Here is a 26,689-nt window from a genome sequence, read left to right as displayed (position 1 = left end):
ATCTTCTTAAACACAGTATGCCTGCCACTCACACACCATCAGGAAACAATCGATTCTGTCTTGAGCAGATGTTTAAAATAACACACACATGAAGACAACAGTACGATTTCAGCTGTGCATTTATTGATAATGGTCCAATAAATAGTTTTACACAGTCTAGTCAATGAATGGTTCAGAACTGCTCAACATCAGTGCTTTACTTTCCATGTTACACTTCAGTCTGTCAGAACACAAAACGGTGGAACAGCTGCTTCAGGTCAGAGAGGAAGCGCTAACTTTGAGGGGACAGGAGTGATTAATTCAAAACTAAGGGGGGGGGAACTAGTTTCATTCTTGTATTTCAATCGCATTTCTCAGTAAAATGGCTACACATGGAAATCTGCAGTGCTGAAATGTTAAACAGACATTTTACAAGTGAAAGCTTCAGTAAGAAAAAACTACAAGTGACAAAGAAAACACAAAGAAATGTCAGCCATCTTTGACAGAAGACTGAAGAATCCATCTTGAAATTGCGAGTTTAATTTCACATTTTCCCCCTTTTTTGTTTCACTACACCTGCCATTTGCAATGTGTTCACGACTGTTTAAACGCCACATTTTTAACTAGAATTCAAATCCAAATGCAGGACAAACATGGACACAATCCTCTATCTGCATTTGGATTTTAATGGCAGTTTAAAATGGGGTTTTGTTCTTAGTGAGCGTGGGGTCTCCCGCGGCCTCTGCCCCTGCCCCCGCCAGGTGGTCCATCCATACTGCTGCGTGGGTTCTTGATTGTCTCATCCACGGACAGGATGAGGCAGGCTGCCTCCGACGCCGACGTCAGAGCATTTATCTTCACGATGGAAGGCTCCCAGACGCAGGCAGCCAAGTTGTCTGCAATGTCCTCGTTGTTGATATCTACGCCGTACCACATACCGCCCTGCAGGGAGATGACACAAAGTCAAACAGAGTTCACCATATTTGACTTTTCACGTTTCACTTCTGAAGGACAAAAAAGCGCCCTGATGCAAAGTGATGTATTCAAAGTCTTGAGTAGGATTAGGTCAGCAGGTAGGTTTCATTTCCTACCTGTGCGTGTTTGGCACGCAGTTTGTTCAGGATGTTGGTGGCGTCGAAGCCGGCGTTGTCACACAGCTGTCTGGGGATGATCTCCAGGGCCTTGGCGTACGCTCCAATCAGCAGCTGCTGTTTTCCAGGGATGGTCCTGGAATAATCCCGCAGGTACTTGGACAGCTCCATCTCTATGGCTCCTCCACCCGCTACAACGGAGTCATTCTGGAAATGGGTTAAGAACAGTCTGTCAGAGTGCACGATGGACAAATCAAACTGAATTAAGGTTCTAGATCAAAAACCAGCCAGTCGTCTTCCATTTGTTTTCAAATTTATGATGATTATTACATCGCGCGCACAATAGCACAGCCACACATCTGACACAGAGCACCTCAACACAACCATCATACAGGTGGAATGAACGGCAACACAGTGCTGTTAATAAACATTTGACATGTGTAGCCCTAACGCCTACATGTAGTGGGCCTCACGCATACACACGCACACACACACACACACCAACTGACCTTGATGGCTCTGCGTACGATCATGATGGCATCATGCAGTGATCTCTCCGTCTCCTCTGTGAACTGCTCTGCTCCGCCCCTCAAGATGATGGTGCACGTCCTGGCCTTGGGACAGCCCTTAAAGAAGTTAAATCTACAGACACAGACGTGATGCGTGTGAACGGTCAGAGAATGATGACGCAGGGTTTACTCTAAAGACGTTGAATCACTGAAGAGGACAAAAGCTTTTAACTCGTCCTTACCTCTCTCCTCCAACCTGGACCTCCTCAAAGAGTTCACACCGTCCCAGGACGTTGTCTGTCAGGCCAGTCACTGACGTCTGGATGGAGCCTCCGCAGGCCTGGAGGTCACATCACACACATCAGTCTTACAGCTCATTTTAACACAAGAAACATGGGTTTTCACACTCACACAGCCAGTTTTTACACTACTGAATTGTACATTCCTGTGTAGATTTTTTTTAATGTTAAGCATTTGTTTAACATTTCTGTCACAATACTGCATATGTTGACAATTTTCAGTGAGTCTGGTGTTAACAGATAAAAAGTTGAAAGTCATAACTATAACACAAATTCACTGACAATCTGACAGCTATTCTAGTCATCCAGATTCATCCTTTAAGAACACAGATGTATGCTTTAAAGCAGAGCTGCAACGATTAGTCGATGGACAGAAAAATAATTTTGATAATCATTGAATTGTTGCCGTGGGGTTATTCAATGTCCGTCTCTGCATATGCCTACCATCATGGTCCTCTTCAGATCCTCCTCCTGCACCCTTCCGGCACAGAACAGGTCTCTGTCAGCGAAGTACTGGGTGGCCACATCACCGATGGGCAACTTGGACAAAACCACCTTGACTCCTGACTGACAGATCTTCTCCAGTTTGTCGTACAGGATGGTCCACTCTGCATCCACAATGGCCTGGTATTCCTGCAGAAAAGGGGGAATATATATATATACACACACATTAAAAAAAACAATAGGAGCAAGGAAGAGAGACTAATTTCACAACATTTCCAGGAACTTATTAATTTCACATCCTGATGCTGTGGTCTTCATACCTCCACAGATTTCACGCGGACCTCAGCGTTGTCCTTCTCAGCCTTGAGCTCCAGCTCCACATTGAGCATAGCAATCTTCAGATTGTTATAGCGTTTGGGCTGCATCTCAAACCCGGCGTAAGAGAAGGTCTTCTTGAACGCAACCCCAGAGACCAAATGGGAATCCTGTGAAATTTAAACATTATTATTATTATTATTATTATTATGATATAGTGATAAGAGTCTCAAGGTAAAAGTCATGTAATGTTTTTAACCTTGTTTTTAAAGTTTGGCACCTAAATTTTCCATGAAAGGGGCGTAAACTGGTTTCTCTAACCGTCGTCATATCTTTAGCAAGTTTTGTTTTTAAGTGCAAGTAAAAGTAGAAAGACACAAACCTCAAGGGCTCCTCCATTGACTTTCTTGATGCCAATCATCTTCAGAGACAGCAGCTCGTCCAGAGACAGGACGGCGTCCACCACCATTTTGGAGAAGAAGTCCTTCTGACCGGCAATGAGCTTGGAGTTCAGAGCTGTGGCTGCACACTTCTCCAGCAGCTGCCTCTGATCTCTGAGAGGAAAGGAAAGGTTGTTTTACAACAAGAAGTTTTGAAAATCTCAATTTAACTACAACCCCGCCTTGGAAATAACTTGTTGCGGTGAAAGTGAGCACTTACTGCTTGTCGCCTTTCTTCACAGGTACGGCGATCTCCTTGATCTTGCTGACAGCGAGGTTGGTGGCGGTGCGGAAGGCTCTGATGATGGTCTGAGGGTGGAGACCCTCCTCCACGTATGACTTGAGCTGCTTCAGGAACTCAGCAGCCAGGAGAGTGACGGAGGTGGTGCCGTCCCCGACCTGAGGATGGTACAAAGAAATGAGGAAGACATTTCTTTTTAATTAAGCAAAAGTAGCCAAAGTATTTCTTATCCAATTTACTCAATGGAATAATGGATAGAATACTTGATTTCTAAAATAATCAATAGCTTGCAGCCCTAGTCTACATCTTTCAATTTTCTGACAGTTTTCATTAGGCCTCAACACACACACACACACACACACACACACACACACACACACACACACACACACACACACACACACACACACACCTCAGCATCCTGGGAGCGAGCGATGTCCACCAGGGTCTTGGCTGCAGGGTGAACCACATCCAGCAGTTTCAGGATGGTGGCTCCATCATTGGAGATTGTGGCCTTACCTGCAAAACATAATCAATCACACATTTTTGGTGAGGGCGAATTCCTAATCCATTCCTTCCATCCTAATACTACCCATCTCTCCTCACCTCTGCCATCCACCATCAGTTTGTCCATCCCCCTGGGCCCCAGGGTTGTCCTGACAGCCTCAGCAATCACCTGCAAAAGACAACGCAACAGGTGCATTTAGACAGATTCATAGCACATTTGGTAAACATAGAAAAAACACACACATAACCAAGGAGTGAAAAGTGATTTTTCTGACCTGGCAAGCATTGATGTTACTGATGAGCTGGGGAACGCCCTGAGACGAGTCTGTCCCCTCCTTCAACAGGATAACTGGTGTGGGCTGGAGAGAGAAGAGGATAAAAATGGAAGCGAGATGACAGGGTGGTTGGCAGAAGAAAAGAGGAAGAGAAAAACATAGTTCAAAATAATCATTCACTGCAGCTCTTCAAAATTCTGTTCGCCATTAAAAACTATTACAATGTGTTTTTCGTACATGTGTAAAAGATATGTGCAGCACGTTTCGTTGTATTAAACATTGTGATTTTGCATATACCTTCCATAATACATCAATATCTGAAAATCATTTTTAGATTATATTGAACTCTGCGGTAGCAGCTTCAGCTCAAACAGTCTATAAGTTATATCACATCACTATTTAAGGTTATAACCTAAAATGGTAACACATACAGGCTGTGGATGGTACTGTAGCTGCAGAGTGGGATGCTTTTGTTACTCAGACATGCTGTGTGACACTGTCAAAAGCCGGATGTATGTTTACAGTCTGCTAATAATACTGCTCATGTCATAACACCTACTTATTTACACTTCATAACATTACATATACTTATACACACTTTTCTGATCATTAGCATGCAGAGTTTAGCAAAGGACTGAGTCACTCAGTCTGGTCTTTGTTAATCTGCATCAGTTCACTTAAATCAGTGGTCATGGTTTACAAATCTCTAGACAAATACAAATGCTGAGTGATCAATAACAATATCAATACCAGCAATAACCAACTTATTAAACTCTTCTGTTATCTAAACATGTTTCCTATGCAGCTACTCACAAAGAGGCTAAACACACAGCAGCTAACATGATAATAACCTCACTAACAAAGCTGCGATGACAGGCACTGACCACACTGATGAACAGACAAATACTTAAATCAAACTCCCCTAAATTAAAAGACCAAACGGTTCCCAGCTGCACGTATTTTATATTTTAATAATAGCATCACCGTTAGCATCGTATACGCCCATTGATAGCCCTACGATGCTAACAGCCTGGCTAGTGATAAACCTGTTTTAAAATTATAATCCATAAAATAATTGCTTCCAAAGGCCGACAAAAAGGAGTCATCTAAATTGAGAGTCATCCATATGCAGATACCCTCTGAAAATCTGAAGGATGGACACGGATTAAACATTTGAGTTTGGGCATGAATGCTAACTCACTCACCATCATCTTTGCAGTTCCTTCGAGAAGCTTTCCACCGGCGTTCCGTCCCACAATGCTGTTCGACATAAAGAGCAGCCGAGGATGCGTTCAAGAACATGATGCAACGATTTGTCAACTATTTGAATTTTACTATTTCACATATTTCCTGGATTAAAACAAAGACGAATTGACAAACAAGCTTCTTTTGTGTAAATACTGTTAGTATAAATAACTAGTATGTGTAAAAACATGTAAATTAACCAAAAGTTAGACGTTATGTGACATATGTGTATATCATATAGAATGTGAGGAATTTGATGCTGTATTTCTACTGCCTCCACATCTGATGTATCATTATTATGTTTATAATTACCCTTTTTTTCTACAAGTGCATTTGCGTGTATCTGTATGCTTATGTGTATTTTCCCCTTCTTTTAAGTAATTTAGTTTGTACCTAATATATTTGCATCTGCATTCTAAATTGAGCACCACTTATATTTCAATAAAACTAATTAAGAAAATATTCAAACAGAATCAATTACTATAAATGAATTAATGTATAGTGTGTTATTTTATTGTTTTTTATTTATATAGTCTTTTATTGTGACTTTTTCCCCATTTTATTTCATAATCTTTTTTTATTATTTTATTTATTTATATTTCATACAGTTTAGTTATATGGATCGTTATTTTTGCAATATCTTATCTATTCATTTTACTTACTTAACATAAAATATTGATATATGATTTTCTTTTCAATCTTGAATGATTTCAGCTATTATAATATTAATATTATGATATAGTTTGATCATCATATTTTTAATTAATTAATACAATTATTTTAAACTACATGTGTCCCAAAGTGTATATACTTTGTTTTTGTTAAACAAATTCCTCAAATGTCATTTTTTTATTCATAGGTTTTATGATATTAGGCAAACTTTCTTCGGAACACCTGCTTTGCTGTATGGAAAGTTATCATCAACACACAAACCTGCACATAGTTCATGTCACCATCCATTAACACATCATATTGAGCATGCAATCTGGGACTTTGCATACCGTGATGGAAATTGCTCTGAAATTTCATACAATTACAATACAGCTGAGAAAATAACTTTCATTCAACCATATTTACATTGTTTACTTCTAAGTGACGTTTAAAGTGTTGCTCTGCAGCGAGAGCTGAAGAAAAGGATCTGGTAGCTAACACTGTGAAAACGTAATGTTTTACCTTTTCAGTAACGTTTACACCGTAGAGATTACGCTGCAGTCAGAGCAAGTTGGAACTCCATATGTTTTAATCAGATAGTTAAAAGGGTTAAAAATACCATTTTACACAAGGTCAAACTTCCACACCTGTTTATGTCTGATGGCCATATGTGTATTTGAAGTGTGTACAGGTTTTTTCTGTTCCATTATTATTATATATTTAGAAAATGAAAACATCATAGATTATTATTTTATTATGTATTTGTATTTGTGTGTGTATTTATTTACTTTATTTTTGTATTATTTAATGTTTAATTTAATATAGGTAAGGTCATATAATTATCACTATTTTACTTGAACATTTATTTAAGTTGATGTATCATTATTAATTTCTTAAAATTAAATGAGAACAAAACTGAAATCCTACTAGTAGGTCTGTGAAAACGTAATGTTTTACCTTTTCAGTAACGTTTACGCCGTAGAGATTACGCTGCAGTCAGAGCAAGTTGGAACTCCATATGTTTTAATCTGAGATTTTTAAGGATAACCAAATACAAGGTCAAATTTCTATGGTGAAATCAGAAATCTTTGGCTTTAAAGGGATAGTTTGGATTGAGTTATACGAAGTATTTATCTATAGTGTATTCCCAGATGGCGGTGAGGGAGGACAGGAGTACCTGCACAGAAGCGAAGCGATGCTCTGCTGTGGACAAAACTTATTTTAGACACATAAGAAAACTGAGGTTAAGTGTACGCTTCATTTAGAACACTCAACCTGATTTAGATTTTATTTAGATGGGAATTTTTTTAAGTGGTTAGAATAGCCTACGTTTTGCTGCTGCCCTTAAACAATCCAAACTATCTCTTTAAATGTGCTAAAAGTATTAGCTCATCGCTGTATAGAGATACAGTAGAGAGAGGAATTAAATAGTTACAAAACCCCACCCTGTAATGACACGGCAGTTGAACTATGTGTTTTGTGACGTCCCACTGTGCATGCCCAGTCTGTGCAGGTAGAACAGAGGCTGCAGGTAGCTACAGCTGGCTGCAGCAGCTAAACCCACGGTCAGATACTGACACTTCATAACACGAGCTGGAAATAGTCCTCCTATTGTGAAGCTGATCATGAGTGGGAGGTAGTTGAGAGAGAGGACAACCTGGATGATGGCAATGGTGAAGAAGGCTGTCTTCTTCATGGAAGTCATCTTTCCCTTCCCCCTCGGGCTGCTGCTTTCAACTCTCTTCACCTTTTCCTCCGCCCTTCCTTCTTTCCTCTGCTCTCCCTCCTCCATCCTCACCGCTCGACTCCTGTTGTTGTGAGTTTTTCTTTCCTTGTCCCCTTTCTTCCTCTTCTTCTCCGTCACCTCACTGTCCCCCGGTGGAGGTTTTTTTAATGCTTTGAGAACAGACAGGCTGCAGAAGGTGTTTATGACTAGAACAGGGGGTAACACCAGGAACAGTATCCCGAGGGAGCCTCGAAACATAGCCGAGGAGGCCAAGATGAGGTAAATACCCCATGAGACACCCAAACATGCCCATCTGTACCGAGGCTTCTTGAACCTTTAGGAATGGAAGGAGGGGGGAATAGAGAGGAGAGACATAATGTTCCACGTTTTCAAAGACCATCGCCTCAAATCTCTCATCAAGTCGAAGGTTTCTTTCACAGTTCACACATAAATCTTTGGTTAGACGCTTTTACAGATTGATCCATCTTTTCAGCTTTTTACAATTTAATTATAGAACAAACAAATAGAACATTGGGTGTTTTTCATCTGACATTAAAACATTTTTTATTTAAAAATAAACTAATTTAGAAGTGCGATTCAGGAAATATTTTCATTACAAAGATTTCATAAATAATCTCATACTTGTCCTCTATAGATGGGGTGTCTGCCTTAAGACATTTCTTTAATTGCTTTAGAGCAGTTACACAATAATAAAACACAATATTTAGTTTTATTATTGGTGGATATTGAATGTAGAAGCACAAGAAGGAGTCAATTACAAGTAATTTCCCTCCCAAATACAGTCACTAATTCTGTATAAATGTACTTTTGTACAGGCCAAAAACAAGCAGGAGCAACATTTCCCCATGAAATTAATTTAATATGTAGGCACTAATAAAAACACCTTCTGAATCTGTAACATAGAATGTTTATGTGATAGCGTGAGGTGTTACAAATTAATAGACAATGATGTCATCAACCCCAAAGCTACACTAAATAAATACATATTCGACATGTGTAAGGACATCATCACGTGTGTGGTTTTACCGTAGATAGTCGAGGGGTCGCACCACAGCGACGTACCTCTCCACACACACCAGACAGAGCAGCAGCGGCTTCATGGTGAACACCATCGAGGTCAGGAACCTCACCACGGACAGCACATCAGCGCTCCGCCACAGAAAGTGATTGGCAAAGAATGAAGGCATGGCGATTAAGAAGGTCAGCTGGGAGATGGTCAGGTGGAGGGGGAAGAAGTCTGCAGGAAGGACGCCGGCGACCTTTGACCTTCAAATTTAGTGAACGATAAATAAAGCTTTAACAGAACTGGTTGAAGGAAAACAAAACCACATTTTGCAAGGATAAATTTTCACCTGAATGCCTCATTAAAAATGATTAAAATATAGGTCAAGGTTCTTTATGTTCTCTAATTAGATCATTTAATTGAAGATGCATTAAAGCTGTACACGATATATATCACTACAAATTAAATATTTACCTTCGCCTGAAGATATGGTGGATGAGCCAAAGGTTTGACGGGGCGCCGACGAGGAATTCAAAGCAGTAGAGGATCTCGAGGATCAAGAAGCCTGCCGAAGGCCCTCCTGATTTGCCAGCACCATCATCATAAGGATCACACTCAGACCATAAATACGCTGAGACGGAGGAAGAAGAGTTTACCGTGGATCCGTTCATACTGCAGAGAGAGAAGGATCATTTCCAGTGAGGACATTAAAACTTCATATTGGAAGATAATAAAGTACCCTGATAACTTGATCTTGTCATTCTTGTAAACAAACCTGGAGGGACATTTGTGCATTTTAATTTTAATTCTTAAGTAGCTGTAACATACCTTTCAGTGTGAGTGGCGCTCAGCTGCAGCTGGGCTTGTTCCAGACGTTTGCTCAGGGTTCATTTGATGTTCATTTAAAAATGCTGCTGCCTTTAGAAACACAGATTTGCATAAAATTGACATGAACCAGACGCCTACATTGGATCCTACTGTATGCTGTGAGCCTACTGCGTACACCTCATATGTGTTTGATCTTCAACTTCTGCTATAAGTACAATTTTGCAACAGTGTGGGAACGGCAATGGGAGTGAATGAAATCTGTATCTGAAATATGTTTAATGGAAGAATACACTGATCTGTCATTTGGAATGTAGCCATCTAAAACCATTTGATGTGTAATATCAGAACAAGTGAGATAAGATATTAGATAAGAGAGACTTTATTACCTATAATAATAAGGTTCAAACAACAAGATACAAAAACATGTACAGATTAAGATATAGACAACAAACATAACAAGCATGTAGTGCAGTAATAGAAACAAGGAAATAAAAGTAATGTAAACAAAGTGCAATAAACAACAGTAAAAGTAAGTAATTAATAATAGATAAATAATAAATGTATTTATTTATAACAAGATTGATAGGGCTTTCTTGATTATGTGTAAACCGTCCTATTGGAACTAATTATTGGCTATATTGACTTTTTGTCTTGTTTATTTATTTATTTTTGCAACAAGGAAATGTACTTTACTTAAGAGATAAACAACACACAAGAAACAAAGAAATATACATATGAATTACAACTGCATTTTGTTGTGCAACCACGTGTTCCAGAGTGATTAAAATTATCCTTGAATCCTTAAATATATTTTTTATATAATAAAATACAGTAAAACAAATATTACATTTATTAAAACATCATTAAAGAAAAATAAATATCAGCGCAGTCAAATGTGAACGCATAACCCCAGATTTAAAAGTAGGGACATGTGCTCTTGAACGCAACTTTCTGTGACGTCGGGCAGCGGTGCTGAATGCAGGCCTCTGATTGGCTTGAGGCTTGTGCGTGGCAGCCTGAAGTGTGCTCGATGTAGTATCAGCTTGCACTGCACGGGCGGGGCTCTAGGTCCATTGTACGCTCAATACTCCAGACTCCACCCGTACAGATACTCTCGGCAATGAAACACGCGCTTACAATCGTTTATCAAGAACTCGCGCGGAGTTTAGATTTTGTACACATATCTGTGGCGGGAGACGTCGAACAGAGGGAGATAGAAATGTTATCGTTATTTAATATTTCAAATAGTGTCAAAAATAAAGTGGGATAGCAGGAAGAGTTGTGACAATACACGTCTTTGCTGGACGACGACACAAAGATGGAAGATTTCGGGATATATGCGGTTTTCGGAGTAAACGGTCCGCCTCAAAGGCTGCTGAGGTAAATGACCATGACTTTTAATAACAGTAGCGGTAACAACGTTAGCTAGTTGCTCACTTTGGCAGATTATATCTAATCCTCAATGTATCTGAATAGCAGCTCGAGCGTTGGAATATAACGTTATAATGTCATAAACCTTTTTTATATGTTGCTCCTCATTGGCGCCTCATAAAATCAGCCATGTTGGAGAATAATACGCTTGTCACATCACATGCCAATAAATACTTTCCTGTCTCTTGTGTAGTCTTTCTGCATAGCAAGGGACATTAATATTCCTTTTTATATCGGTCTTTCTTTCCATGTCAGTCCTGAGGGTTCGTGCAGGGTGTGTGTTGCAGTTCCGCCGTGTGTCCGCCAGGTGGTGCTGTTCAGCAGCGGCCCATGGGGGGAGCGGATCTGCGTCAACGCGGAGCTAGACGATGCTGACCGGTTCCCCATCACTATGGGAAAACTGACTCCGTTTAACAAGTAGGTTGACTCTGACCATGTCCCTATGATACAAATATGACTGCTTACCTTTATATTTAATGTGTGCGGGAGTCTCCTCTGTTATCAAATCTGAACCTAAACAATCAGATGTATTGAGTAACACTTTATGTCCTGCAGGTGCCTGTCATGGGAGCAGTGGGAAGAGGAGACCTGGACAGACAGCGTCACGCTGAATGTCACTCTGGAAGGAGGAAACCTGGTAAATATGGAACAAACCCTAAGATTTAGGCCAGAGATGCTGAGAAGCTTGTTCATGCTTTTGTTTCTAGATGTCTTGACTACTGTAAAGCTCTTTATACCGGCCTTCCAAAAGCAGCCATTGCAAATGTACAGAGCATTCAGAGTGCTCCTGCCAAGGTTTTAATAAAAACTAATATGAGAGATCATATAACTCCTGTTTTACGCAATCTACACTGGCTCCCTGGGCCTTTTTTACAATTGGTTTTAAATGGATAGTTTTATATCACAGACTCCCTATTGTTTGATGATCCTCTACGAACAATAAGATCCTCCACAGCTGTTCTTGTAACTGTTTCCAAACCTTTGGGGATGCTGCTTTTAGCCACAACGCCCCAGAAATATGGAGCACTCTGCCTTTTTAATTATTAAAGTTGCTGATTCAGTGGACAGATTTAAATAATAGCCTTTAACTAGCAGCTGTCTCTAATCTTTATATAATAGTAACACTCACTTTCTCCCTTCCTCCTTGTGTATGTGTAAGGTTTTTAAACTTGTGTTTTAATCAATTGAACGTTATTATATCGACATCACATTATAGACTAGTGCAATATTTGGTCAAATTATGTCAAAAATACCATTCTGAATGAAGCCTTGTGGTGCTGCAGAGATGTGCTGGTCAGAAAAGGTGCAGATCCTCACAAAAAAAAACACACCTTGATCATTTTAATATATTTTTCAATGAAAATGGATGATGATGCAAAAGTGATCGTGACATTTTGGGGGGGAATTACATTATTTTTGTATCCTGGTAGGCACATTTGTGTCATGACTGTTAATAAAGTCAAATGTAGTTTGTTCTCACCAGCATTCAGTTATGATATTTGTATTTTTTCCTCTCAGGTAAAAGCAGATTGGTCTAAAGCTGAGCTCCTGTCTGTGAAGGAATACACACCAAAGGTAATCTGTGTGAATTATATACTTTATATACACTCATACTAGGGTTAGGAAATTAGCCATTAAGACAAAATCCCATATCAAGCGCTGCATGCAGCTGTCATATTTAATAATAATTACTATATTTATATATAACACTTCACTACACCCGTCTAATGTTTGGGGTGTAGGTTGTTTCTCTTGTGAGTGAAAACCAGAGTGAGACTTCTTCACTTGAAATAAAGAGCATCATGTGCCCCTCAAAGCCCAACGTGCTTGCAGCATTGCATTCTGGTCTATTGAGGCTACTGTCAATCTCGTCTGCCTACAATTTTGTTGTTTTTTGCGGGATTGACACAGAAATCCAACCAGCAGATAAATGATAGATTACTGATGGCTGTTTTTGTAACTGCTCACTTCTTTTACTCCGTTTACTCTTTGAGTTATATTTCAAACAAGTATTTTAAATGATAAATGACGACAACTGTTGACCGTCCCAGGACATCGTGGCTCCCCTCGCTGCCCGGGAGCTCAACAGCAAGCGGAAGAGAGAGCGAGTGTCAGAGGAAGACAGCGACGAGAACAAGCTGAGGACGAGAGGGCAGCAGGAGAACGTGTGTCCGAATGGCAGCGTGGAGAAGACGACACCAGTGCGAAAGGCCAGAGGTCAAACTAAAGGAGGACAGAAGCTGTTCAGGAGTGAAGCAGATGCAACAAAGACGAAGGGAACAGGTGAGAGACGGCATGATGTGTAAGAACAATTACAATAATGTTGTCGTTTATTGTCCTGACGTCAAATCCAAGACTGTGAACCAAATCAGCAGAAATGTAACTTTATTTCTACATTATAAAATACTGATGGAGCGTGTTTGCTGCAGATTGTAGTCTTTGTAAACAATATTTATACCTCTGTGAGCCAGAGTGGTAATTAGTGCTAAAGAGACTCGGTGTGGAGGAGTAAAGCATTTCTTTGTGTCTTCTATCAAATCTTCTTCACCTTCCCCGTTCCACAGCTAATGGAGCAGGAGAGGCGCAGGGGATTGTGGGAAGAACGCCTCCTCAGAGTGCAGCCAGGACGAAGAGTAGGCAGGCCAAGACTCCCACACACACCGGTGAGTTGGTGCATACACATTACATACCATTTTAGTTGTGTTTTATCTCACGTTTTCGCCCACCTTCACAGGATAATGTTTTCTGTGTACTTTAAGTTAGACAGGCCGCGATGCAGCCAGGTGTTTGTATGTTACAGCTACCTGAGGAGCTCTGTTGGAAAATACGATTATTCACCTTCTAGCCAACAGTTAGACAAGAATCTCAATGCCACTCTCATATCTGTCCGTCATGTATGAAACTGGAGCCAGGAAACTCTTAGCTTAGCACAAAGACTGGAAACAGAGGGAAGTGGTTAGGGTCAAGGATGGAACCACTATAAAGCCTGTGTGTTGCTGCTATGTAGGAGAGGTGGGGGGGCTGTCTGCACTCCTTTGTCTCATATTCCACCCATGGCTAGCATGGCTCTGTCCTAAGCTAATAAAGTCCACCCAGCACCGCTTTATATCTTTAAAGCTTAATTAAGGCCTCCTGTTCGCCTTGCATCCCGTGTGAACTCGAGGTTTGAAGTCTTTGAAACGTATTAACTTTATTTGATGTTGTGTGTGAGAAATTAACTCTTGTAATAACAAATCTGTGGTTTTCCTGCAGCCCCATTGGTCAGCCCGTCAGGTCGCTGGGGTCAGACTCTGTGCCCCATCGACGCTCAGACAGCTATTCTGATTGGCGGGCAGGGAGCCAGGATGCAGTTCTGCAAAGATCCCATGTGGAAGCTCTGCACAGGTCCGTCAGTCCTAAACAACAACAAACATTCAAGAATCTGTTTCATGTTTGGCTCAGTGAGAGTTGTGTTAAAGGGGAAGTGTTCTTGTCTTTGTCCAACGACAGAAGACATGTCCTGGTTCGCAGCGGAGACTCTGGCGGAGGGTCCAACGCCCGAGGCCAGGATCGGCCACACAGCCGTCTACGACCCGGACTCGAGGCGGATCTTTGTGTTTGGAGGCTCCAAGAACAAGAAGTGGTTCAACGACGTTCACATTCTTGACACACAGAGCTGGAAGTGGACCATGGTGGAGGTGTGTGTTGCTTGTTTTACCTCCACGTGTCCATTGCTGCTGCTGCTTGTCCTCTTTCTTAATGTCCTCCTCTCTCTTCAGGCTCAAGGTAAGGTTCCTCCCCTGGCCTACCACAGCTGCAGCATGTTTCGGGGCGAGCTGTTTGTGCTGGGAGGAGTGTTTCCTTGTCCGAACCCAGAGCCCGACGGCTGCAGTGACTCTCTGTACATCTTCGATCCCAACCTCTCCATCTGGTACCAGCCTATTGTAACGGGCAACACGCCCTCCCCCCGCTCAGGGTAAGATGGTTTGATCCACGGGTAATCTCAGCATGTCTGGCTGGCTGTCCTTTTTTTCACAGCATTTTCTCCCGGTCCCATCCTCCCTCTTTGTTTCCCTTCCAGCCACTCTGCCTGTGTGATGCAGGAGAGGAAGATCTATGTGTTTGGTGGATGGGACACTCCTGTCTGCTACAATGACCTGTACATGTTGGACCTCGGTAAGCAGCACCAGCTGGGTTTTACAGGACATTCTTGGATTTCACACACAAGAACAAAGTATGAATTTCCTCCTATATTTGAGACATGGAGAGAGGTTGTTCAGACACGGACTGATGGAGGGCTTTCTGGGTTTTCCAAAAGAAAGTTATTGTATGTTTAGCTTGAAGAAGACAAACAATTATATGTAATAATAATATTTACTTGGTGTTATTGGACCCTGAAATCTCTGAGAACAAAGCAGGAATACACAGTTTTGGACATTCTGGTTATTTGGATGAAACTACACTGCATGCAAAATAAAAATAAATGTTGTGTCGCTCAGGTCTGATGGAGTTTTCTGCTGTGAAAACATCTGGGAAAGCCCCCTCTCCTCGAAGGTACAACAAAACACACCCAGTTAGGGGGGAAACCAAACTAATAAAAACAATATCAAGCCTCATTTACAGCACTTTTCTTTATAATTGTGTGTGTGTGTGTGTGTGTGTGTGTGTGTGTGTGTGTGTGTGTGTGTGTGTGTGTGTGTGTGTGTGTGTGTGTGTGTGTGTGTGTGTGTGTGTGTGTGTGTGTGTGTGTGTGTGTGTGTGTGTGTGTGTGTGTGTGTGTGTTCCAGCTGGCACGGCAGTGCTGTGCTCTCACAGACAAAGTTCCTGATCCACGGAGGTTACAACGGAAACAACGCTCTCAGTGACACCTTCATCTTTGATATCGGTGAGAGTCATTACACAAATGCAATGAACAACTGTCGGCCCCCTTTGTCTTCTGGCTGGAAAGATGAGAAGTATTCATTAATAGTGGTCTTGTGTCCTAGAGAAACTGAGATACATGTATCTTCTGTATCTTGGGTTTAGGAATGGATGGCAAATACTATCAATATATATAAGTGGTTTATTATTATGCAAGTTATTTTTAAAGCAATGTTCTGTCCTGAGGACCCTTGTAAAGGGTTAGGGTTAGTTAATGTAAATAAATTCCTGAGTGACATGAAGACGAGCACGAGGACGACTAACAGTTATTGTGATTGTTGATTTAATAGTTACATTATTGGTTTTACATGATTAAAATCGTCGGTGTTGTCTGTGTCATTGGTTCAGACACCAACAGCTGGACGGAGGTGACGCTGCCTCAGCTGTGCGTCCCCAGGGCGGGACACTCCATCATCACCATGCAGACAGCCGGTCACCGCCGTTTCTCGGGCGAGGATGAAGACGTGGACGCGGGCTCCGTCAGCAGGAACCTGCTGGTGTTCGGAGGCGGAGACAACGAGGGCCACTTCTACTCCGACCTGACGACTGTCGCTGTGGAGGATCTGCTCGCCGCTATTTAAAGCGAGTGAGTCAGAGGTGAATCCTCGCTGCTGACTGCGAGCTGTTCGAACACGCCCACAGATCCTTTATTATTTATGTTCCTATAGTTTGTCTTTGATTCCTTGTGTTGTGTGAGCCCTCTCTTCTATTATGTTTAGTTTTTGTAAAGGTTTTAAAAATGTTGCTTTTGAAAACATAGGAAAAGTTTTTGGGCATTTCTTGAATACAGATCTGAAAAGTTAAACTACCGTGTTTCCATGTAGAGCTTCGCTACTTTTTATACTTCAGAGAAAGTGTTTCTCTCCTCGTTGTTCCGGATTAATAAGAACAATGATCTTTGTTTGATTATTTTAGTCATCAACAACATTACTCAAACTGTACATAGTGAAAGCTGTTCCTCTAAATGTTTTATTTCTTTTACAAAAGAGCAACAGGGGCTTTATATTTGGATCATGTCTCCTGTGCATAGCTGCAAGTGCATTGACTGAATTTGTTCTTCTCAAAATCACTGTATTGTCATCATTTCCAAAAGCTCAATTCATGTCCGTGAGCTGTTACTTTGCACCTTTACTTAATAAACATTTGATTTTATACATTGTATTTTAAGCATAATCTTCCCTAAATTGACATTCGGTCTTCCTGCTCAATTACAAGTCTGTAAAGAAAGTAAGCAGCGTGTGCAGAGACGGGCAGAGACGTGCAGACCGCTAAAGCTTTGACGAGCGTTTCCATTTGCAGAATAATTAACCCACCAGCTTTGACACTTAAAACAGAACGGCCCATTAATATCCTCCCTGTTGGCCCGGTAACTCAACACTAACATGAGCTAATGTCAGACGAACAGAGTATCGCTGATGCTCTCTTCAAAGAGCCAGAGCTAAATGGAGACATTTTAATAAAAGATTAGTGCAGCTCGAGAGGGATTACCTCGCTTTCTGCTGAATAGCTGATAATGGTGTCATGAATGTGGCTGTTTTTTAACAAAAAATTGGATTTTGCAACCAGTTTGACAGGATGTTCATACAAGTCATTTATTGATCACTTATTTAATGTACAAACCAGCTGCATGATGGGTAATTATTACATTCTGCAGTTAAAGAAACTTAAAATCAGATCAACTTTAATCCCACTTTAACTGTCACAGCAGCAGAAGCACAACAACAGTTAGTGTATTAGATAAGGGATTTACATTAATGTCTGCTGTACACAAAATGTAGCATGAAGTAAACTTGAGGGAGTGGAGATTGACCGCTCTCATTAAACAAAATATAATCTCTCACCTCTAAATCCTGGAAAGAAGTAATCTGGTGAAAACAGATCAAGTTCTGAGACAGATTGTAGATGTTTGGTGTGTTCCTCTTCACTGCAGTCTGTTTGAGGATCAGGATGACAAACATACTCGTCATCATCGCCAGAGGGAGTCCTGCAGCCATGACTGACCTGCTTTACTCACAGCAGATCAGGAGACCAAATACACTCAGGACAGATACATACTGGCTGATTAGTCGTGGCAGATTATTCAACAACTTTACTGTTGTTTTACTAAAAGACAGACAAATCTGTTGGAAGCTGCTTTCACCTCCTCCGTGGTATTTCCTCTGGTGGTACAAAGGAAGGCTCGGCTTCCTACAGTGAAAAACAAATCAGTTTCCTCAGTTCCCTTTAAGACTTGTAGATACATTTTCCACTAAAATATGCAATGCCACTGAGTGAATGCCACACAATCTTCATTACTTTGGTTACAACAATTATTATCATTATTATTATTATTAACAATAACGAGAGTAAAAAAAAGCACCTTTCATACAATTAAAAACCATAAAATGGAAAATAAAACCCATTTGATAGTAAAAGTTCAAATATCATAAAAATAAGATAAATAAATAATAGATTAATTAATTAATAAAACTCACTGACTAATAATAAAAAATAAAGTTCCCATATAAAAATATTAAAATGGGTGCTGATATTTGCAGCGTGCACATGCATCAATAAACACTGCAGCCTCTCATCTCTTCTGCTTTTCTTTTACATCAGGGATTTTATTTAAAAGAATTTCGCCTCGAGTGCACTCCACCAATTATAGCTTTACCAATAATTAATTGGTTATAGATAATGTGGAGGAATTCATTTATTTTAAAATGATATTAGACATTACAGTTATCTCATTACTTTCCCCACGCTGCACTGATTGTAGCAGTCTGCACAGATTCAGACTATTTTTGGCTTTGCTTCACTAATGTTGCCCACGCTGCTGTGAGTCAGCGACTGCTAAATTGACGTGTTCAGGAAACATTTTGACCTTTTCCATCTAGGCCATGAATTAGGCAAAAGAAGGACGATCCTTACACAATGTTCACTCGCTAATGTTCTGTTTGTTTGTGTCCTCTACTCTCTTGAATGTCTCCTCTTATATAATCTTGTGCGGTAGATCTTGTCTCACTAGGTTACAATGTGAGGCAAGATTATTATTGATACCAGGGCAGCTTTATCAAGGCGGAGCGCTCCTTCTTATTGATGATGGAGCCTAAAGCATTCATTCCCACCTTTTTGTCTGACTAACCCCCCCAGCCCTGTCAGATGAGCTCAAGTGCCTCTTCATCAGCCCACCAGCCGGGCTCCTAATTTACTCTTCTGAATGGATTTTAAACTGGAGGTCATGTAACACTGTTACATTTTTCAGATTGAAATACTCAAAACAACTTGCGTAACCTCCACATCCTCTCGTCTCTTGTGCGCATCACAGAGGCTTTGTCGTTCTTTTGAACAAATTGAAATTTCTTTGGCACATTCATGCAAGTGATTACGTCTCCTACGTTATCAGATGCTTCTGTCGTGTTGATCAAAATGTATCACACTGGTTCTCAGTGCTTTTTCAGTCCTTCTCATCTAAACCTGAGCCATAGTTTACACCAGAACATGTTATAATGACAACATGAATAAGTATTTTGACCTCCTTGTTGGCTTGGTGTTGTGATGACACTGACATGTTCATGCTCTGTTTTGCAAACGTTAAGGATGATTCAAGAAACAAAGCAACTGAGAAGAACTACATTTTAAGTGAAGACACTGTAGAAATAACAAGGATGGAGCCTTTTTAAAATATGTGACAGAGAAATGAGCTGCTGCTTTAATGTCACGGTAATGAAGATCCGCACATTGCCACAGAGTGAGCTACGTTCTTGTCGAGATGAACTGAAATGCAAAAAGGCTGCAGAGACAGCCTGACGGTGATGCATCCACAGTCTGGTGAGGTGCACGGGATGCCAGCCTCTACACAGAACATTATTGGCTTCATATTAAAACTAATATTACAGACTCAATCTCGCCAGATACCGTTGGCACACTGAAGTAGGAGACTGCAGATAAAAAGGCTGATATGTTTTTTTTTATGTTCATCCAATGAGACTTAAAATACCCTCAAATCAGCTGCAATTAACTGTTTCCAATTCAACCTCCTACTCAGTGTGGCATCTCTCCTGCAAAGCACAAGTATGGCAGCCAGAAAACACGTTTCCATCCAAATATTTATGAAACACACAGCAGGAAATCGTGTCAGGATGATAGGCTGTGGGATGTATATTGTATTTAGATAGATACATATATACAAACATATATACATACATAGATTATACTCTGTAATATATTCAGGCTTCCTGCAGATGGCGATACTTCAGCACATTTTCCCCGCCAACAAACTACCTCTTTTTTTCTTTTGCTTACGCAAGTAGAAGATTCAGACATTTTAACAAATGCAAAGGCAACAGATGTAATTGATTTACAAAACGTTAAAGGTCAAATGTAATAAACAGGGGACAGCATGAGAAAAAAGTAAAAAACAAAAATAGTAATAACCAAATTAAGAAAAAAGAGAGGAGAGAAGAAATACAAATAAATAAATGGAGGGTACATTGATCAACATCCCTGTAAATGTGCCAGCGTTAGTCAAAAGTCTCCTTTTCTACTTGTGTCCTTCAGCCTGATGTTGAATTGGCTGTTAAAACAACATTTCAGGCGAGCTTGGTTGAATAATTATTCATTCAAACTAGACTCTTACTCAAACAGCTCATGTAATATCTGTAAAAAATAAAAAGTAGAGTCATTGAGTTCATTGTGTATCATTTTGAGAACATTTTACATTTTTCCCAAAGTGCTGGTCACAAAACACAACACGGGTGACTTCCGCTCTCCTGTGATCCACTTTTAAATTGGACATGCTCCAATACAGTGAAAAAGAGGACATAATCTGCCAAGTCAGTTGGATTGATGTGTGAGTTTAGTGATTAATAAGTTACAAAAACAGGCCCAGTGATTCCCTCTGGTACAGTAACTAGGCTATTAATTATTATATGAATAGTCTTTTATGCGCTGAAACCCAAGCTGTTTACATCCTATGTGTTCCCCTGTGTGTGCACGTCTTCCATCATCAGGGATGTGATTTTCCCCTTGATTCATCGGGAAATCCTGCCAGTTGGACGCTCTCCCAGTCATCACTAACAAGCCTCTCACACCCCTTCTTTTCCTGATTTATTTTTTATTTTCTCCATAACATCCTTGCATTGTGCAAATGGTGAATACTGGTCTCTGCGGACCTCCTGATTGACAGTTCAGACATCATCACTTCCAATGGCATCCATTTTTCTTCGTCAGTCCATAGCTGTTGCTTAGTAACTTGAAAATGTCTATGCCAGCTGTCAGCTTCTCAGAGTCACATTAATGGGCACATTTTTACAAATAAAATTACTACAGCTGTGATCGCAATAAAGACCCATCATTTATCCACATCTAAGAATAGTTTAATAATTTGCTATGGCCTCAGATATATTCTGAAGAAGCAGATTATGTGTTCCACTAATATTCTGTATGGTTAACAAAAGAAGGAGGATTTATATGGAGTTCTCCGTACATGTTGCACTGTGGTGTAATGCTGTAATGAATCAATGCAAAAAGCCCATAAAGTTGGCCATCTCTTGTTTGTGTTTTTGCTCCGATGTAACCAAGGTCGCTAACAATTATGTAAAAAGGACTGCATTCCCCAGGGGAAGAACGAAGTGTAGAACACAGGTGAAACTAAATAGGGATGTGATTAATATATATATAATATATTAGTCATAATGCAGGACCCAGACCATATTGTACTTAATTGGTACACATTTGCAAGTAATCAAATTACCAAAAAGCAACTGACACAGGAGTGAATACGGTTGGTTTGAGTTTAAGAGATACTGGATACAATATATACAATTGGATTCGTATAAAAATCGTTTTTTACCCATTGAACTCTTGAATCTTGAAAAATAACATCTGTTGAGCTGCCCCTTGTTGCTGTCATTGTCTCTGAAGCCATTAAAGTAGTCGGACAGATTTATGTGGACCTCATAATGAACAATGTTATGTGTGAGACTCAATTGTATTTGTATGACTGCTTTTTCAACTGGAATACATACTAAATCCCATGCTGCACCTGCCGTTTACCAAACTGGAAAAGTCGCGGTCAAACAGTAAAGCTCGGAAAAAGCCGAGTGTAGCCGAACGCAGGACGAACCCCCTCCCTCCCCAATCCTCCTCTTTCACAGTCGTGGTGCAAGCAGCCATGTTGCCGCGAGCTTGTTCCGGTATCAGGGCAGGATCGTGCGCATAGACTGCAATCGGGCGCAGCTCCTCGCCTCTCTCCCCCTGTCGCCCGTGACACGCACCTCCTAACAAGAAAACCCCAGTTTAGAGATAATGGATTTTACAATTTGATGATTCCTCTTTAAATCGGCCGGTCTATGGAATAACAGCAGTTGGTGTACCGACAGGACGAGCTGGTATATCGCCACACTGCAGTGCAGCACTGTTGGACGACCTTATTCCAATCACGCAACACAAGGAAGAGCGCCGGTGATTTCCGTGGATTTTGAGTTTTGTGGGCTACTCTGTGGCAGTCACCGCCGCCGCGGCCGCAGGAGGACCAGCTAACTAGCTAACTTTGCTTCGAAAGAAACACTGATACAGCTCCATGGGCTAATATTGGCCAGCCAGTTAGCTAGTGCAACAGATTAATTCGTGTTTCTCACCTGCCATGTGACCAGTTTCCATGGTGCTGCTTTTATTTTTTGGATACCCCATAACCTGGATAATTCGCAGGAACATTTTGAATAGTTTTGTGTGAGTTGGGAAGGTCGAGACCTCGCCTGGAATAACTTTGGCCTGAAAGTTTTCAGACCCGGACCTGGTTTCAAACCTGAAAGGAAACATCTCTGCCATAAAAAGAGAAAAACAGACGTCGACACTGCGTTATGAAAACGACGCTAGATAAACATTTGTTGTAGATTTCGGCGACAGTTGACGCTCCCTCAGACGTTAGTTAGCAACCTTACAGGTTAGCATGCTAGCCACTTAATTGAACCTTGTCTCGTTCAATACAACCAACTTTTCTTCGAGCTAGCCCAAGTAGCTAGCTGGCCAAAACGTCAGAGCATCAGGTTGGTAGCTCACTGGTCATCATCGACACTGATTAATGCTAATTGGGAACTGACTGTTTTGACACCAAGACCGAAGCTAAAGAAGACATTTCGCTTTTTCCTGTTTTGTGCTTGTTGACAAACATGGGACGTGCGGTTGCTGCTAGCTAGTTTTTAGCTAGCTGGCTAACTTGGCTAGCCGCTGATGTGGGATTCAACTTGTTGATTCACGGGCTATCTGTCGTGCTGCTAGCTGGCTAGCACTGGACATCTGTTGGAAATTTTCCTCTACCATCAACTAGACAGATTTTAAATGCACAATAGACACTGAAGATCCGTTTTTGTTTCACTGTTCCTTTCCCCCTTTTTGGCAACTTCAAGTCTTTAAAAAATGTCAACAAGGACACCACTGGTGCAAGTCATTGAAAATACGACTGGGCAGGTAAGACTCTAAGATAATTCTCCAAATTGATGTTGATATTTATTCACCCTTAAATCTACATTAGTGTGATATTCGTATCTTCTGTGGAGAAAGGCCCTGTTTGGCCTTCTCCAGTCTCTGGTTGTCTCTTTGCTTTTCCCCTGTCTCTGTTGTCTTTGCCACACAGCAGTGATTCACCAGCCTTGCCTACGCACTCACGCTGGATTTCCCACTCTTTGCAGAATAGAAGAATACATTTAGGTGTCTGTTTAGTCTGTGTGTTAGGGCATGTCCTCCTACTTGACTTTTCAGTACTTTGACCTGTTGCTATACAGACAAAGCTGTCAGATAGTTCCTCATTAAGGCTACAGTTGTTATAGTTATTACAGAAACCCTATGCGTTATTATTTCACCATAATACATGTGTAACAGGTGTTCTTTATGCAACCTTGGTGATTGCAAACATTGATTGACTTGCAATATGTCCACCTTGCAGCATTACACATCTGTGCATGTACAGTAAAACTCATTTATTTAAGCTGTTATCGATAGGTTGTGTATTTTAGCTAAGCTGCTGTAAGAGTGACATTTCTATTTATTGTAGAAGAAAATGGTGTCTGATCAATTTTCCTGAGAGAAGAAGGTTGACTTTTGTTTGGAGGCTTGATACCGTGTGTGTTCTTTTTTTAATATACAATATAGATTTGCAACGTCAGTATTGCAAGCACGTTCTTTAAAAAGACAGATTGGAAGAAAAAGTAGTTCATGTGGGACACAAAGGTGGAAGCAGAAGAAGCTTTGGGGGCTGTGTAATAAAATAAGCTTTCAAAGTGTTAATTCAGGTGCTAATTCAAACTTGTAAGAAACAAAACTGATCTTTCATTGATTCGTTAATGAATTGTACTTAAAGGAGCCCAGAGCACTTCTGAAACAGATGTAGATTTAAATTCAGAGATATTGTTAAAATTGGCTCCCAGATGTTAAATTGGACATTTTATTTCTTGGTGCTGGTACAGGGGGTGAGTAAAGGCACTCACAAACAATATATCCAGTTTTGACCTAAATCTACTGACCCTTATTCAGAGGCCAAGGGCTTCTAAACGCACTATAAATACCATTCAAAAATGCAAAGGATTTTAAGAGCAGGAGATTCAAAAAGTATGCATGTCGCCATTCACTTGAGTATTGAAATACTCTGGTAGTGTGCTTAAAAGACAAAGAAACCCCTTGATTGTTCTCTGTAAATCATTATTAGAAGGCTGAAACAAAGTCCTTGCTTCCAAGACAGCATCTGTCTTAATCTTGTTGACAGTTTTATCTGCATATTCATTGTAATTAGGAAAAAACTGCACACGCTCACATGAAAACCATTATAGTTTCCAATACAGACCATGACATGCATTACTTGGGACAGCTGTTGACAAACATCATGTGATGAAAAATCTCTTTTAAACGTTGGATGGAAACATTGTCGTCTACATGTTGACAGAGTAGCCAGGAGATGATGTCAGCCTGTGTGTGAAGCTTAACCCATTTCTATATTTGTGTTGCTCGAGTGTCTATAGGTATATGAATGTAGCTGCCGATTTGCTGCGTGATGGATTGTTTTAGCAGGTGGTCAGTAGCTTTGATGAGTCTAGCAAATGTACATGCCTAGAAATACTTTTAGTTAAAACCTTTTTGTAGTAAACATTTGTAAATACAACTGACAGTGGCTATTCAATAAATATAACATCATAAATAAGAGGAGCATTACTATTGTTTTTAATTTTAATTTTTAATCTGTCTCAAGAGCTGCTCCCTCTGTCAAACAGTTTTCTACCGGAAACTTTGAAAGCCCAACCCAGGTGTGTAAACTGCAGCTGCACAGCCAACCAGACTGCAGGTCTCCTCTTACTGGCCAATAGGGAAACCTATATGGTGTTGGAGACTCAAAGGTTCAAAGATTTTGTCTGTCTTCGCTTTTTGCACAAATAAAATGCTGACAGAAGTCGTCTGTTGATACCATGATCTCACTGCGAGTGTCGGTGTGTGTGCCGGCTTGTCTCACACAATGGATCACTGCTTCCATTACAGTGTACAGGAAAGCAGACAGCTAGACTGGTAGGTGTAGGCAAATAAGTACACACATACACATTCTTACATGGCTACACCCTTACCTGGAACAGAAGTCAGAAACAATACAGTTGATTAAATATAAATCTTTGACTGTAGCAGCCTCAAATACTCACACACATAGTACAAAACCAAAGTCTTAGTGATTAATATCCCTCAAACTGAACTTCCTGGTATGCCCTGTTTGTTGACTACCATTTAGTGACGTACTTGTACCAATACAGCCTCCTGTGTGTTGTTTTGCTGTAGTGCTATTGTTGGTCTGAGTGCACCCTTTCGCATCCTACAGCAACCAGTGAGGATTTAGGGGTTTAAGAAAAAAGTTTTGGTTCATGGCATGTCCTCAACTGGGTTTGTAGGCAAAAGGTCACGGATGGATACTCCCACACAAACACAGTCTGTTTTAAAGGCCATGTATAGAAAGCCTTTGGTGTCGGGTCTCAAGATACAGGACAAAATGGCACCGGACATGAAGACGGGTTGAGTGTTGACATAACTGTCCCTGTTCCCGTCAGAGATGTATATTTTGATCTGAATAGTCAATGTGTTGCTAGGTAAAAACAAATATTCTCTAAATATCTTCATGTTTGACGGTAGGACTGTAACTACAGATTGTCAATTATTTGGTCTATAAAATGTCCGAAAATTGCGAAAAATAGTTGATCAGCGTTTTTCAAAGCCCAAGATGACATCTCAAATATATCCCGTTTACTGTCAGAGGAGTAAATGAACCATAAAATATTCACATCTAAGAAGCTGGAATCAGTTTTTCCTTTTTTTCCCCTTTACTTGAACCGATTATCAAAACAGTTGCCGATTTTAATTAAAACGTTAACAAGTTATCGATTAATTTTTGCAGCTCTATTTGACGGGAATAAAAAAAGCAGTTTAATTTCATATCAAATTAGCATAATGGCTATTTACTTGACTGGTGGATGGTTGTTTGTGAATGGTACTGACCAAGACCGTCCATGGGCACATTGTAAGAGAGCTGTCAAATGTAGTGAAGTGACTTGTGACATTTATCTGACGGTGTGAAATGGCAGATATGTTGAGTGGCTTTGATCAGACAAGTTGCCACACATGGTTTGGTACTGGCTGTTAGTTTGAAGAACTTATTTGGATATGACAGTCATTATCAGTGTGGCGCCAGTTTAACCTTGAATACCTAGAATTTGTACACGATACCGTGATAAGGCAGGTTCATTAAAATGACGAAGCAGAATGTGTTTTGTCTCAGCA

At 40.6% G+C, this 26,689-nt stretch overlaps 3 protein-coding genes across 9 annotated transcripts in view; 2 read left to right on the top strand and 1 right to left on the bottom strand.

Moving 5' to 3' along the window:
• Positions 1-101: 101 nt before the first annotated feature.
• Positions 102-5,381, bottom strand: cct7 (chaperonin containing TCP1, subunit 7 (eta)). Its single transcript, XM_029455304.1, has 12 exons — positions 5,306-5,381; positions 4,101-4,184; positions 3,925-3,994; positions 3,731-3,837; positions 3,298-3,476; positions 3,020-3,191; positions 2,643-2,807; positions 2,323-2,511; positions 1,822-1,919; positions 1,580-1,712; positions 1,071-1,277; positions 102-921 (listed from the first exon to the last, which is right to left on the bottom strand). Exons 1-12 carry the CDS (start codon positions 5,369-5,371, stop codon positions 694-696), a joined length of 1,698 nt encoding a protein of 565 aa, XP_029311164.1. The 5' UTR covers positions 5,372-5,381; the 3' UTR covers positions 102-693.
• A 5,363-nt stretch (positions 5,382-10,744) lies between these two features.
• Positions 10,745-17,065, top strand: krcp (kelch repeat-containing protein). Its single transcript, XM_029454934.1, has 13 exons — positions 10,745-10,954; positions 11,261-11,422; positions 11,561-11,642; positions 12,524-12,580; positions 13,057-13,288; positions 13,570-13,668; positions 14,258-14,389; positions 14,495-14,682; positions 14,764-14,960; positions 15,066-15,160; positions 15,484-15,538; positions 15,772-15,869; positions 16,253-17,065. The coding sequence occupies exons 1-13, from the start codon at positions 10,893-10,895 to the stop codon at positions 16,483-16,485; spliced, it is 1,692 nt and encodes a 563-aa protein (XP_029310794.1). The 5' UTR covers positions 10,745-10,892; the 3' UTR covers positions 16,486-17,065.
• A 5,000-nt stretch (positions 17,066-22,065) lies between these two features.
• mark2b (MAP/microtubule affinity-regulating kinase 2b) overlaps positions 22,066-26,689 on the top strand; it is a 50,096-nt gene continuing 45,472 nt past the window's right edge. For all 7 annotated transcript variants that reach the window (XM_029455092.1, XM_029455095.1, XM_029455094.1 and 4 more), the window contains exon 1: positions 22,066-23,353. In XM_029455092.1, the coding sequence (XP_029310952.1) occupies positions 23,303-23,353 (51 nt within the window). In that variant the 5' untranslated portion in view covers positions 22,066-23,302. The remainder of the gene's footprint in view (positions 23,354-26,689) is intronic.

This window comes from Cottoperca gobio, chromosome 18 (assembly GCF_900634415.1).
Source record: "Cottoperca gobio chromosome 18, fCotGob3.1, whole genome shotgun sequence".
Lineage (NCBI taxonomy): Eukaryota > Metazoa > Chordata > Actinopteri > Perciformes > Bovichtidae > Cottoperca > Cottoperca gobio.
This window is presented reverse-complemented; position numbering and strand designations above follow the sequence as displayed.